This window comes from Lipotes vexillifer, unplaced genomic scaffold, assembly GCF_000442215.2.
Source record: "Lipotes vexillifer unplaced genomic scaffold, Lipotes_vexillifer_v1.1 scaffold240, whole genome shotgun sequence".
NCBI classification, from domain to species: Eukaryota; Metazoa; Chordata; class Mammalia; order Artiodactyla; family Lipotidae; genus Lipotes; species Lipotes vexillifer.
Genome location: NW_006797481.1, coordinates 1438227 through 1453177, shown reverse-complemented (window position 1 = coordinate 1453177; position 14951 = coordinate 1438227). Strand labels below are relative to the sequence as shown.

Sequence of the window (14951 nt, the reverse complement as noted above, 5' to 3'; positions counted from 1 at the left end):
GGTTTGGTTTGTCTGAGGTCACATAATTATCAAGTGGGAGTCCTTTGATAACACTGTGCTACAGGGATCTTCCTATTCTGTCACATCACTGTCGGCTCCGCCATTTTAAAGATAAGCAGAATAAAACTCAAAAGGTCACATGGTTTGTCTGAGGTCACATAATTATCAAGTGGGAGTCCTTTGATAACACTGTGCTACAGGGATCTTCCTATTCTGTCACATTTCCTCACTGTCGGCATGATAGAAACTTTACTTACTTTTCCATTTAATTTTTACAGTAACCTGCATACCAGTCAATCCATTGATGTAAGTAGTGGTATTTTCATGTGTTGATGAGAAAATTGAGCCTCAGGAGGGTTATTGTAATATGTGGCAGCAGGATGTTAACTCATGCCTTTTCTCATCATTCTGAGCTGGGCTCCTTGCCTACTTACGGCTATGTGGCTCTCACAGGTCATTTTAGAGATTTACCTTCTTAGGACTGTTAATCATGAGGGCTAAAGGTTAGTTTAAATTCTCTTTGTTTAGAATATGTCATCTGAGTTTTCTGATTTACTGAACTTTTAATTTGCACTGCTTGTGAAAATTTTGCAAAAAGAGGTTTATTTAGTAATTTTGTTTATTTTAGACAGTATTTGGCAGTTGTATTCAAAGATAAACCTCTGGAGTTATGGGATGTTAGGACCTGTACCATTCTTAGAGAAATGTCCAAAAACTTCCCTGCAATAACTGCTTTGGTAAGTTACAATTTAAGAAGTAAACAGTTTATTTAGGTATGTATATATGTGATGAATATTTTTCTTTAGCTTAAATTGAAATCATTACTCCTGTGTATTTTCTTGTCAAAAATGTGTGTTCAGAGAAGATGATCTAAACAAATGGAGACAACTCTTATTTTCTTGGATGGGTTAAAAGCCAATATTATATTAAATTCCAATTAAAATTTAATTTAGATATTTTGAGGAACATGATAAACATATTCTAAAATATTTATGGAAAAATAAAGGTCATAGTCAACCTTGAAAAAAGAGGAGTAATGTAGGCAGTATGGGTGGGGGTCGGACCCATCCTACCCCATACAGTACATATTATTAAACCGTAGAAATAAAAGCAATGTCATATTGGCCCAAGAAAGAGAAATGGATCAGTATAATAAAGAGCTCATTAACAGACCCATGAATGTTTGGGAACTGAATGTACAGTAAAGTAGCTCACAAACCCAAGAGGAGGGACAGACTGTTTAGTAGACAGTATTGGGGAAACTGTCTCACTTTATGGAGAAAAATACTGGATCTCTGCATAATACCATATTCAGAGGTGGGCTCCACAGGATTAATGACCTAAATGTAAAAAAAAGTAAAGCTATAAAATTAATACAAATACGGAAGAATATCTTTCTATTCTGGGGCAAAAGAGGATATCTGAAGCTCAAACCAAAAGGCAAAAAAATTGAATGAATTTGATTATATCAAGATTGGTGCTTTCTATTCAATGAATCAGACCATTGTCAAGGTTAAATATAGAAGACAAGTTGAAAAAAGAAATTTTCCAGTGTCTAAGATGGACAAAGGGTTACTAATCTCTCTAAGGGATTAGTATTGTGGGAACTCCTGCAATGAAGCGACAGGAGCCCCAGTGGAAGGACGAACAAGCATGTGAACAGTTAATGAATGGCAGGGAAGCCTAAAAGGCCAACAAGCATGTGAAGAAATGTTCAAACTCATAGGTTTTGAGATGTGCAAAGTAAAATAACCATGATATACCTTTTAGACTAACAAAAAGTGGAAAGCCAGGTAGCATCCCATGTGGGTGTAATATGGGCTATAGGAATTCCTTGGCACTGCTGATAGGTATCTAGACCAGTGAAGCCATTCTGCAGAGCAAACTGGCAGCGCTTAGGCAAACACAGACATCCTCTGTGTTCCAGCTGATCAGCTTCTGGTCATACAGGAACTTTTGTGAGGATATTGACTGCAGTGTAATTTGCCGTGAGGAGAGTATAGAGACAATCTGGGTGTCTTTTGCTGGGAAACTAAACTAAACTAAAAACTAGGCTAAAAATTGGCAGCTGTACCTATGGAGTGTTATATAACATGCAGAAACAATAGAGGTGGGACTTGAATACATTGCACTGAGTAAAAAGAGTTAGAAATAGGATGAGATATATAACACACTACTGTTAATGCAGATCACAAATATGTGCATGTAAAATAACTACATGTTAAGAATTTATACATATGAGGATATTAAATTAAATGCATTAGAATAAGCAGGAATAAATAAATAAAAGGAGAGGTTGGGGGTGGACCTACAGATGATAATGGGCCATGATTGGAGGAGTGTGATCATCTCACCTTGTGTACCTAAGGGGGAGGTGGGGAGGTAAGGAGTGGGAGATACCATAATTAAAGGTATTATTTTCATTCTGTAAAAAATGAAAGCATCAAAAGTTTAAAACCTGTTGGAGTTGGCCATTAAGGTCTTTTCCCTTAAGCTATAATTGAAGATTAGAGGTAGAAGGAAATAGAGGTAGATCATTAAAATATTCTACCATAAGCTGTAATGAAGATGCATGCATTCAACCTTTTTGAAAAAAGTAAAACCTAAGAACAAATTGTGAATTCATGTGTAGTAATAATAAGTGACGCTGGGCAATGGCGGGTATGCCCAGCTCTTCTGGAAGCGTTCTTTGACAGAGAAACTGATCACTTGCGGGCATGTCTGTCTTTGCTTCACAGGAGTGGTCACCTTCTCACAACTTGAAGAGCTTAAGAAAGAAACAGCTGGCTACCCGAGAGGCCATGGCCCGCCAGACCGTGGTCTCAGATACAGAGCTGAGTGTTGTTGAGTCATCTGTGATCAGGTACCCTGTTTCCGCCCGTCATTTGTAATAGCCAAGTCATGGTTGGGAAATTGACAAGTGTCATCCCAAGGCACCTCTAGTCTGCTTTTGAACATACGTTGGTGTTTCAGTACATGCTCATATTACTATAGAGTTAGTTTTAGTATTGCATTGCTTGGTGCAGTTTGCAGCAGTAACCTGTGCAGTAACATCTACACATCAGCACCCGTTAGTGAATATGATCATTCTCAGTGCCCTTCTGCTCCATAAACTTCAGCTTCTGAAATTCAAATGAATGTAGCATGAATATCCAGATGGGTCATATTGTCATTTATGTTCACCAAAGGAAATGTATTAGGGATTCTAACTTAGGTACCACCCCGCCCCCATCCCCACTAAATTTACAAATAAAAAACTTCAGAGAGAATGATGAGTCAAGGTAAGGCCTCTGTTCTGCAGCAGAAACAGCAAAAAGGCTTTTTTTCTTGTGTGAGGTCTAGATCACCACATTCTTCTGTGCAGGTTAAACGTTCACTCGTGGCATTTGGAGTGATTTGTGTTTTCCTGTTATTACTAGGCAAAGATTAGTTTCATCCTTTCTTTTTTTTTTGAATGGTTTTGACCCCCTGTTAATGCATCTGTATTTGGGGTGAGTTAATTAATTATGTCACTTGAGGGAAAAGAAATATCTTTATCTTATTTTCCTCTATCCCAAAGCTTGTTGCAGGAGGCTGAGAGTAAATCTGAACTCAGTCAGAACATCTCTGCCCGGGAGCATTTTGTGTTTACCGATAATGATGGCCAAGTTTATCATCTCACTGTTGAAGGAAACTCAGTGAAAGATAGCGCTCGGATTCCACCAGACGTGAGTCCAACCTGTGATTAAATCTTCATTAAGATTTCTTATTAAAGTCCTTATTGGTTCTATATCCAGTGAAGCCATAGTTGAGTTTGAAAACTATCTCAGAAAAGTGTAATGTAAATAAACTTTACTAAGGAGCTATTATCACTGATTAAACTTGTTCCATACTGCTAGAGAATAGCATTATAACTGTTTTGATTAAATACTTAACCGTGTGTTACTCATTTTTATCACTGTAATAATCCATGAGGAATTATTTACATTTTATCTATGACAAGACTGAGGGAGAGTGAGTAACTTTCCCCAGGTTGCCCAGCCTAGTGACATGGCAGAGCAGCATTTTAAAGCCAGGTCGGTCTGTCTGACTCTAGTTTCTCTTCTTTCCATTTCAAGCATTACCCTGAAGGATTTGACTAAAATCTAGTATTATTTTTGGGTAATAGTAATCAGGTTGTAGGTATAAAAATATTTATTAATATTTACTAACATATATATCCTCCTGTGGGCTTGTGGAGTTCTCTAACCAAGGTTTTGTAGTTAATTGTGTCAATGTGTATCTCACAGGTTGTTTTTAATGGATGGATGAAGAAAATGTTTTTGTTAACGAATAATACTATAACCGTTAACTGGAGGATGAGATGGTTTTTTAAATATATATATATATATTGATTTAAAGTTGCCATCTAAAAATGGAATGCCAACCCTCGTATTTTACAGATGGTTCAGAGTCTTACGAGGTTGCAGTGAGGATGTTGGCTGGGGTAGGGGATCCCCTTCCCACATGGCTCACTCACATGGCTATTAATGCTGGCCATGATGAGAGGCCTTGGTTCTTCCTCACATGAACCTCTCCATAGGGCTGCCTAAGTGTCCTCAGACATGGCAGCTAGCTTCCTGCAGAGCGAGTGATCAAAGAGAGAGCAAAAGAAAGCTGCAATGTCTTTTAGGACCTCGTTTTCAGAAGTCATATTTTCACAGTATGCTGTTGGGTCACTGTTCGTTGTGAGAGGTGACTACCAAAGGATGTGAATACCAAAGGCAGAATCAGGTAGGGGGGTGGGCCTCTTAGGGGCTGGCTACCACATCTTCCTTATTAACAGCTTTAGAAGAATTGAGGGCATCCAAATAACCTTCATTGATAAAAACTGAAACTAGCATGTGAAAGTGCTTTTCAAACTGTAATTACATTTTTACTGTTATATGGAACAAGTCATATCGGAGACTTAGTAGTGTCTATTTTAAACTCTCTAATATTGCCAAAAGTTTTCACTAGTGTGAAAATAATGCAATTGTGAAAAATTAATATTTGGTATTTATAGGTAGGAGCAGTAACTTTTAAGTGTGTAGCAAGAAAAGCTATGGTTAAAGGGTGTGGGCATAAGAGTTGCAGTGTAATGAGCTGTCCTCTGGAAAGTCAGTTTGCTTTCTTAGTAATATTCAGAGCTCCTCTAGACTCCAGAGAAGGACCCATCTGAACTCCGATAGTGGCACTTGCAAATAGCTCAGTCTCTTTGTTTTCTAATCATGTCACATTTGAGATTAGAATAGAAATAATCCAATAATTTTTGAGATTCTAGTTCCCCCCCACCCTAAAAAAAAGTTAGAAATTTTTGAACATTAGACACATGAATTTTTCTCTTAGTAACTGCTTCTTTCAGGATTATTGCACCACACAGCTTTTAAGATTCTACACTGTTTTATGGAGATCTGAAGTCGGGATATAGCAAGTCTCTATTCTGCCTGCCAGATCATTTTATTCCACAGCTAGAAGGAGCTTCCTCAAGGAATGACCATCCTAAGCATCTACTATATAAAACATGAGAAATTGGTTTTGGTTCATTATTTTTATTTGCAGTAATCAAAATATTTTTCAATGACTAATAAATATGTAGAATTTAGGCAGAGGTTTTGTTTATTTATTTATTTATTTATTTTTTTGCGGTACGCGGGCCTCTCACTGTTGTGGCCTCTCCCGTTGCGGAGCACAGGCTCCGGACGTGCAGGCTCAGCAGCCATGGCTCACGGGCCCAGCCGCTCTGCGGCATGTGGGGTCTTCCCGGACCGGGGCACGAACCCGTGTCCCCTGCATCAGCAGGCAGACTCTCAACCACTGCACCACCAGGGAAGCCCTGTTTGTTTATTTTAATCCAATATTTATCTTACCCTCCTCCCAAATGTAAAGTGTTAAACGTTTGTTTTGAGTTGAAACTTCCCCTGAGTTTTGGCCCCAGAACTAACAGTATATAAAAATGGAAAAGAAGCAGAAAGCTTGACATATTTTAAATTATGTTCTCATGGAGAGTTTATAGTTGACTGACTGCCTTTATTCAGAAAACCAGAATAGCAGGAGAGAATGAATATCTTTGCTTTGCTGCCAGCCTTACTTCTGATCTTTTGAACATCATATTTTACATGTAGGCAACATATCAATGTCAACTAATAATACTCTATCATAGAGTTTTAAATCTTACACTGGTTCTCTTGGGATTATTTGGAGCCACAAAGCGAGTTTGTGCCACATCCTCTGAAAGCACCTTAGACTTTCCATATGGCTTATATCCCATCAATAAGCTCTTAGGTAGAAAGGTCTGAGTTGTTTAATTGTGCAGTTGTATTAATACATCGCTTGTAATTCTAAGCTGGTAACACTGATTTCTGGGCAAATTTAAACTTTAATATTCTAATTTTTAGAAGTTAAAAACTAAGATTATAAAATGTAAACAAAAAATTTAAGACTGAAAAAGTAAATTTAAAGGCAAATTCTTAAACATTCTCTTAATATGGTCAGGAGAATAGAAATAAGATCTTTATACTATACAGAACTCTATTTAACATAGCTTTCTGAGTTTTTTATTAATTGAATTCATTAAAATACTCAATCCAATTTTTTCTTTTGTTTCTTGACTAACACTATGATTTATGCAGTATTTGGTGTGTGTGCAAGTCTACTAATAGCCAATTTGGCAAACCCTTGGAACTTTCCTACTTCTTACTATCGATGCCATGAGAACTAAACACGTGAATTTTTACATTGTTCTATAAATTAAGAAACAAGGTTTCTTTTAATATAAGTAGAGAGTAAGTAGAAAAGTAATTGAGCAATAATATTATTTAATAGCTAACATGTATTGACTGTTTACTCTGTGGCAGGCATTGTCATAAAGCCTTTACCTGTAGAAATTTATTAACACTAATAGGAACTCCTCAAGTTCTGTGAGCTTACCATGCTTTATTGATGATAAATTCTAGACACAGAAAGATTAGTAAACATGCCCCAAATCACACAGCAAATTAAATGATAAAGCTTGGATTCAAGCCCAGGCAGCTGACCCCGGAGCCCAGGCTTCTCGGCTCTCCATCACATGACCTCTGTGCAGAAGCTCCTTTCTCCCCACTTGGATTTATTACAGTAGTGTTTCATTCTTATATTTGTGTTTCCCTATGTAACTTCTCTGCAGAGCCTTCTGTGAATTCAAATTGTGCAGATGTCTTTAATACCCAGTATCTCTTTACCTTCCTTATTCCAGAAGGTATCAGTGAAGCTCTGGATCCCCTTTTTCTTTCTTTTTTTAAATTGAAATATAGTTGTCATACAGTATTATGTTAGTTTCAGGTGTACTACATAGTGATGGATCCTCTCTTTCAGTAGAAAAATTGCTGAACAATTAGCTGTGAAACAGCTTTAGGGCTTCCCTGGTGGCGCAGTGGTTGAGAGTCCGCCTGCCGATGCAGGGGACACGGGTTCATGCCCTGGTCCGGGAAGATCCCACATGCTGCGGAGCGGCTGGGCCCGTGAGCCATGGCCGCTGAGCCTGCGCGTCCGGAGCCTGTGCTCCGCAACGGGAGACGCCGCAACAGGGAGAGGCCCGCGTACCGCAAAAAAAAAAAAAAAAAAAAAAAAAAAAAAAAAAAAAAAACAGCTTTAAGTTTCCCCCAGAATAGATTTATTTATCTTTGCAGTGAGGGATAACCTGGAGACAGGAGCTCTCTTGAAAGGGTGTGCTTTCCTTCTCATTTTTTCTTCTTTTAATTTTCTTTTCTCTGAAGTAGTTCTTCATCAAAAGATATCCCTTTTCTATCAATTTAGTTCAGATAACAATGTCTATCTAACTGAAATCTCCTGGTTCTTCTCAGTTGAAATCGAAATGCTAGGTAGCTCTCGTAGTGTCTGAACTCTGTTAGTGTTTGATGACGTTCTTACTAAAGCAAAACCATTTTTAATTAGGTTTTATTAAAATATCTTTTTTATTTTTTCACAGTTATTAAATAAAAATATTTCTCTGTTATGACTGCTTATAAATGGTGAACGTGATGTGTACTTGTTGCTGTTGTTTTCTAGGGAAGTATGGGTAGTATTACTTGCATCGCTTGGAAAGGTGATACATTAGTTCTTGGAGATGTGGATGGAAATTTAAATTTTTGGGATTTGAAAGGCAGAGTATCCAGGTATGAGTCAAAAATGCAATTGTGTTATTTGGTTTAAAAAAAAAAATCTCTCGGTATGGTTCCATTGGAGGCTTGTGACTTGGTAATAAGCAGGGTCACCAAATATGGTCATGTGGAGCTTGGACCCTTGGGTCTCTTGTCACTGAACTTGGGAGGAAGGGCCTTGAGCCAAACTCTGGAACATTCACAGAAGACCCTTATCTGCAGGTGGCTCATGCAGAAGTCCTGGGACACTATTCAGCCATTGTTAAAGAGCAGACACTTTCTGTTATACGTGGCCCCTGTCCCAGAAAGCAGAGATTCTCCTGTCACATCACTAGACCTTGTCAAAAGCAGAAATAGAAAGAGACATTGGACATATCTCTTGATGATGAGATACTACTCTGCTTCATATTGGTGTTTTGGTTTTTGTTTGTTTGTCCTCAGAGGAATACCTACACACCGAAGTTGGGTGAGGAAGATTCGTTTTGCCCCTGGTAAAGGAAACCAAAAATTAATAGCAATGTACAATGATGGAGCTGAAGTATGGGATACTAAAGAGGTAGGCCCAGCTCCACGTGGGTGCACTGCAAATGAAGCTGCTGGCCACAGGAACTATGTATTTTTTTCTTCCTTCTGATTTAGAAATGAAAACTATGTAATGGGTTTGTCAAGCTTATTAAAAGTTTTCTTCCTTTAAAATTTTTCTTTCACAGTATTTCTGTTTTAAAGGTGATAGCTCAACAGATTTTTAATGTTATCACTATCTTTGGGACCTTTAAAATGCAGTCTGCATGTGGAAGGTAGACTGCCAAAGACTGTTCAGTTTTGAACGTAAACTGGACCTTTGCCACAGGCTCTGTCTTTCCTTGACTGTTTAATCCGGAATGATAAACATCTTCCTTTTCTTTGTGCAAGTGACAATCAAATTCACTCTTGAAGGTTCAGATGGTGAGCAGTTTAAGAAGTGGAAGAAATGTAACCTTTCGGATACTGGACGTGGACTGGTGTACATCAGATAAAGTGATCCTGGCTTCAGATGATGGGTGTATCAGGGTCCTGGAGATGTCCATGAAGTCCACCTGTTTTAGGATGGATGAACAGGAGTTAACTGGTATGGAATTCTAGGGAAAGGATGCTTGGAAACCTGTCTTTATTTTGCTCCGGCTGCTCTCTTCAGGGGAGAGAGATGCTTCTGTTTCATCTCAGTCTTGCTTTCTAGGAATCTGAGTTTAAGAAAATATTATATATTAACTTAAAGCTTGAGTGTTTTTATTGCTGAGATGCTAGACTCTTTGTAACTGCAGACGTCAATCATTCCCTGACTCTGGTTTACCAAGCGCCCCTTCCTTGACCCTTTTCTGAGTGCTCTGTCAAAAGATCAAAGATGTTTACATTTATAAAAATGGCTTCCGCAGACTTTAGGAGAACTCATTAGAGGACATAAATCTAGTGATAAGGTGCTGCTGGCTTTTTAATAGTGAGCCTTATATCTTTCTCAACCATGCATCATGGAGAGATCACTTTGGAAAGTGTTCTGAGTATCATGAATTTTGATGCCCATCTTATGACTTGTTAAAGGGTCAGTCAAAACAAAATTAGATGATTGCACTACCTTACCCTTTTTTGTATGGTTTTGTATGGTTTATGCTTCGAGATTTTTTTTCCAGAATGAAAAATATTTTAGCAAAAATAACTGTGACTGTAAAAGAAGGATGAGAAGTTTGTGAATGCACCCATCAATCTACTTGAAAATCAGACTTCCTTCATGAAGTTTTCTCCAAGCATATATTTGGTGTACACTCTAAGCTATCTGATCTGTAAAAAAATTTCATTAGAGAATTGTTTAGTCATTTATTGAGTTTCATCTTAGAAACTGTCAGCTCTGGGAATTGTCTGTACCTTTGTAGAGTCAATCTTCGGCACATTCAGAGGCAATAGTGTTTTGAAAACCTGCCCCTTCATGTTATGTTTGTGCTTGAGGCACTACCAAGTTGTTGTTTATGTTGGCTGGGCTACCTTACGTTAGGTGTGCTTTTGTTTTTGTCACTGTCCCACCCTGCCACTGTATTTGGGAACCACCACTTCTTATTCTGTAACCGTGTCTGCCATCTGCTGAGGCAGAAATTGAGCATTGCATTCCCATATCTGTCCTTGAGACACCTGCCAGCTCTGCGTAAGTAACAGGACTTCCTCATAGGGAAGGACAAGCATAGATACTATTTTAAACATAAAGTTATTAAGGAAATGGAGGGAATTTCAAGGATGATTTTTCTTTTAGTTACTAATTCTAGGTAAAGAAGTGTGCAAATGTAATCTAAATGTTTGAGAAGCTTTTCTTTGACCTTTAACTTAAAATTTGTATCTAAAAATCTCCATAGCCAGGGTACTTAATTTTACTTATTTTTAAACTGACTACAGAATTAGAGCCCATCATTAGCACATGTTTAATACCATACACGAACGGCTGACCTGCAGCCAGATTTTAGATTACATTTTTCTTTTAAAGTTTTCCTAATACTAAAAAAAAAAAAAAAAAATATTCCTATTCAATCTCTGTTGGTGTGACCTCAGCCAGAAAGGGAAAATTTTTTAAATAATAATGGGGAAAGGTCAATAAAATTGTGCATATTTCCACATATTGAACTTTAAACTCAGAACAACACTCAATAAATGTTAAAGAATAAAAACTGGTGAGAGTGTAAATACGGAGTTAGGAAAAGGATGTCTGTGTTTGCTGCCAGATATGTGCTGATTTGAGCTTGGAAAAATATCAGTCTGTTTGATATAATATATTCCTATTCTGAGGAATTAGAAATGTATTTTGGACTTACTGATGTCGGATAAAAATAAAATCCTTTGAGGTCATGTGCAGTGATATAATATTTAATATATTTTCTTCAGTTCTCCTTGATGACAAGTAGAAAAATCATAATATATTGATTCAAATACGTTTTCTTAGAATAGCTTAGATAGTCTTCTTCTTCCACCTGGCCTTTATTTACATTTGTCTGATCCCTCCCCCCTGCCCCCCATAAAGGGGGAGGTCAGACATGTAGAAAATTGGAATCCCTGTTTTTGAGTTGGAGAATCCTTCTTGCCCATACTGCCTATTATCAGGGGCATAAAATGGCATAAAACAATCTTAATATTCTTTTTAGCAGCATCTCAAAGGAATTCAAGAGTATGAGACTTTAATAACATTTAGTATGATGCTGTTTCCAAGCACTTTAAATAGTATCACTATGGTGTCAGAGACTCTTCAATCTCACTTTCTCCCCAACTCTTAGCCCCTGTGTTGTAAGTAGTGATTACATTGAATATACTCTCTGAGTTGCCACCAGACTTACACACCATTCTCTGCTGACTTCTCTGTAAACTGTCTATAGCTGAAGCTTTATAGTAATTTTAAAGTAAAGTAATTTAAAGTAATTTAATTTTACTTATTAAAAGCAAAAACTGTTTTCTTGTCTAGAACCCGTGTGGTGCCCATATCTCCTTGTTCCAAGGGCCGCCCTCGCCTTGAAAGCTTTCTTATTACATCAGCCTTGGAATGGACAGTATTCTTTAGACATTTCTTATGTGTAAGTTTTTTTGCATTTTTGTTTTCCTTTCCTAATTGATTTAAGATTGAAGGACACCCATGAAAATCAGCAGTGACCTGTCTCCAGGGCCTATAGGGATTGGAACCTTAAAACCGAGCTGAGGCAGTAATGGCAGACACACTAAAAGAATCACTGATCTGCCTCTTGTCTTCACCCCTCTGGGGACTTTGGGGAAGCGTGAGCCTGTGGACAGCTGTGAGTACACGTGCTGCTCTCAGGTGGCTTTGTGGTAGTCTTACTGTCTGAACATGGGGCATGGCATACTGAGTGTGAAGAGGGCCAGTTGAGGCCAAGAGGAATTTAGGGACAAGATTCTTTTTAGAAGCAGCATAAAGGGGCCTACTTCAGAGGTATTTTATGTTTTATAGTCTGCCTCATTGCAAAATAATGTTCACATTATTAGTGGTTATTAGTTAAACTACCACAGGTGTTACAGGACTTATGCCATGTGGAATGCACAGATAAGCCTGGGTCAGGGGAATTAAAAAGATAATAATATGATGAGGTGTCTTTTCTCCAAGAAGTATCTACTTAAAGAAATGAATGGTCATTTTGCAGAGCAGAACAAGCAGATTCCTTTAGTCATTGCTAAGTTCCTTATTAACATGAATCTAAATCTGATAGTTTTTAGAGCTCACTGATAAATTTTCTGGTTTCTTGAAAGCCAAGGAGACTTTCTGTACTCATTTCTTGGTTTTGACTAAATAACATAAAAGCAGACATTAAAGATGATTGGTAGGTTCCTGAGTAGACTGTTGCTCTTTTGGTCTACAACCAGGTTTTTAACCAAGGACTACAAAGAAGTTATTTCTATATTAATACAGCTTTTTTTCTGGTGAAGAAATAAATCGTTGTAAGTGAAGAGAAAATGAACTCATTTAAAATCTTTTCTTGGTACAGTGATTATCCAGAAAATGAAGAAATAAAGAATCTCCTTCAAGAGCAGTTGAACTCATTGTCTAAGTAAGCACTCTAACTATGTTTTATTAGAAGATAAGAATATGAAAAAGAAAAACATAATGATTTAGGCTTTTTAAAATTAAAATAAGCTTTGTTTTAGAAAATATTTAGTGGCCCACGGAGAGACCATTCTGTTCACAGACGTGTGTTTCCCTTTAGAATCTTTGTCTTGTGGAAGTAAGGTTCAGATTGCTGTGCAGTGGACATCTTATAGCTCAGCCTGCCTCCAGCACAAGTCCCCTGCGAAGCCTCGTGTTAGAGTGTGTACACAGGGCGATTCTTGTGTGTCCACTTCCCTCTCCTAAAGTGAGCTCTCTGTGTCAGGAGCTGTGTGTGCACTCTTCTGGCTAAGAAATTAATATGCTCCCTAGAGCCAAGAGCATTTAAAAATATGTACTGGGAATAATATTGGAAAGGAAGTAGAAAAATGTGGGTCCACAAGGAGTTCTTGGTAAAACATAACATGTTTTTGCAATCTAGACTCTGCCACAAGTATTTTAATACTTAATAAATTAACGATAATAGAATATTTTATTGATGTCAAATTCGAAATAATTTATTGTTTTCTCTCTTCCAAGGTTAGCCTTTACGTTTAAACGGAAAAGAATAGATTTAAAGACAATCTTTCCTTCTTCCTGATTTATAAATATTCTATATTTGGCTATTTTAGAAATAGCAATTTATAAAAACGCTAGCCTTTCTTCCTTAAATATTTTAATTTTTGAATACGTTCAAAAATAAATTCTGAATGCATCGTCTCTAAAGTATGTACTGTTCCTGATGATTATCAGCAAAATCGTTTTATCAACAATGACATTCTTGTTCCTATAGTTAGACACAGCTGTTCATACTTTTAAAAACATGAGTTGAGCTGCTTCAAGAAGCAAGAAGGTAAATCACAGTTAGAGCCTTAAGCTGTGGTGGTTGATGGCTACTGCTTCTCCAAACCTAGATACACTCTAAGCCCTGGAAGCTTTTGCAATTTCAGGGTCACAGCAAAGTGACTTCTTCTGTAAGTTCTAAACATACCCTTTGGGTAGGATTTTTCATTTTAAGAGTATACTGATTTATCTCCTTTATTGTTGGATTCAAAAATGTTGTCTTGCCTTTGTCTGGATTCCTGTCTGCAGTGACATAAAGAAACTCTTGCTCGATCCGGAATTTACCCTCTTGCAGAGATGCCTGCTTGTTTCAAGGTAACTCTGTTTGAAATGTTTTGTGTAAGACACAGGGAATTTCAGGTTAACTCATTTCTTTTATTAAGGTTGTTAGTTAAGACCAAACTCTTTCGGATTTTAGAAAATATATCAGTTCATCCTTTATAGTTGGCTTACAATTAATTTTGAAAGTAGTACTACAAATAGGAGAAAAAAAAAAAAACCCCACATTTTAAACATGAGATCTAGGCCTTCTCTATTGAAAAGACTCCCTCCTACAGACAGCTTTTTAAAATATCAGCTACAAAGTGAATAAATATACCTATATATATTGGTATACCAATATTGGTATTAAATATACCAATAAATTATATTTAGAAGTAATAACCTATACATTCTTACTGTACAGTAGAGTTGCCCCTTATAAAAAAAGACATTTCCCTCCATCCCCAGAGAATAAATAGCATATTATTTCCACACCTTATCTGGTCAGTAATTCCAGAGGAACTTCTTCCCTAGTTGGTCCAGATTGAAAGGTGTGCTAATGGCAAACCAGGTAAATCATGGCCCAGGCTTCAGAACCATGGTGTTCCTCTTAACACAGAACAAAGGGGGATTTGCGTCTGAAGGGGCCTCATGCAGTCAGAGCCCTGTGCTGTTCGAGACCCAGTAACAGGGCTGGAGGACTTGCAGCTTCACCTCTTCCACCCAGCCCGGCACGTGGTCTTTCACACGCCAGCACCATGCTCCCAGCACTTGAAGCTACTGTGGGAAGCCCCCATCCAGGCCCCACTCTGCTGTGTGAGTTCAGTGGAAACTTTGGTTTCACCCTTGCCAGGCTGTACGGCGATGAATCGGAGCTGCACTTCTGGACTGTCGCTGCCCACTACCTGCACAGCTTGTCCCAGGAGAAGGCAGCAAGCACACCAGCTGCTAAAGAAACTGCTCCTTGGGACAAAGTGAACAACCCACTAGATATATGTTATGATGTGCTCTGTGAAAATGCCTATTTTCAGGTATTATGTTTCATATATTAAAAACCTTTAAAGGGCTTCCCTGGTGGCACAGTGGTTGAGAGTCCACCTGCTGACAGGGGACAT

General features: G+C 37.9%; 1 protein-coding gene across 1 annotated transcript in view; it reads left to right on the top strand.

Annotated features, from left to right (window-relative positions):
• Window positions 1-14951, top strand: part of WDR11 (WD repeat domain 11) — a 60594-nt gene that overhangs the window by 39470 nt on the left and 6173 nt on the right. The window contains exons 14-23 of the mRNA XM_007469563.1: window positions 629-737; window positions 2739-2863; window positions 3560-3707; window positions 8044-8150; window positions 8577-8691; window positions 9072-9243; window positions 11605-11713; window positions 12635-12697; window positions 13825-13890; window positions 14690-14867. Of these exons, the coding sequence (XP_007469625.1) occupies window positions 629-737; window positions 2739-2863; window positions 3560-3707; window positions 8044-8150; window positions 8577-8691; window positions 9072-9243; window positions 11605-11713; window positions 12635-12697; window positions 13825-13890; window positions 14690-14867 (1192 nt within the window). The remainder of the gene's footprint in view (window positions 1-628; window positions 738-2738; window positions 2864-3559; window positions 3708-8043; window positions 8151-8576; window positions 8692-9071; window positions 9244-11604; window positions 11714-12634; window positions 12698-13824; window positions 13891-14689; window positions 14868-14951) is intronic.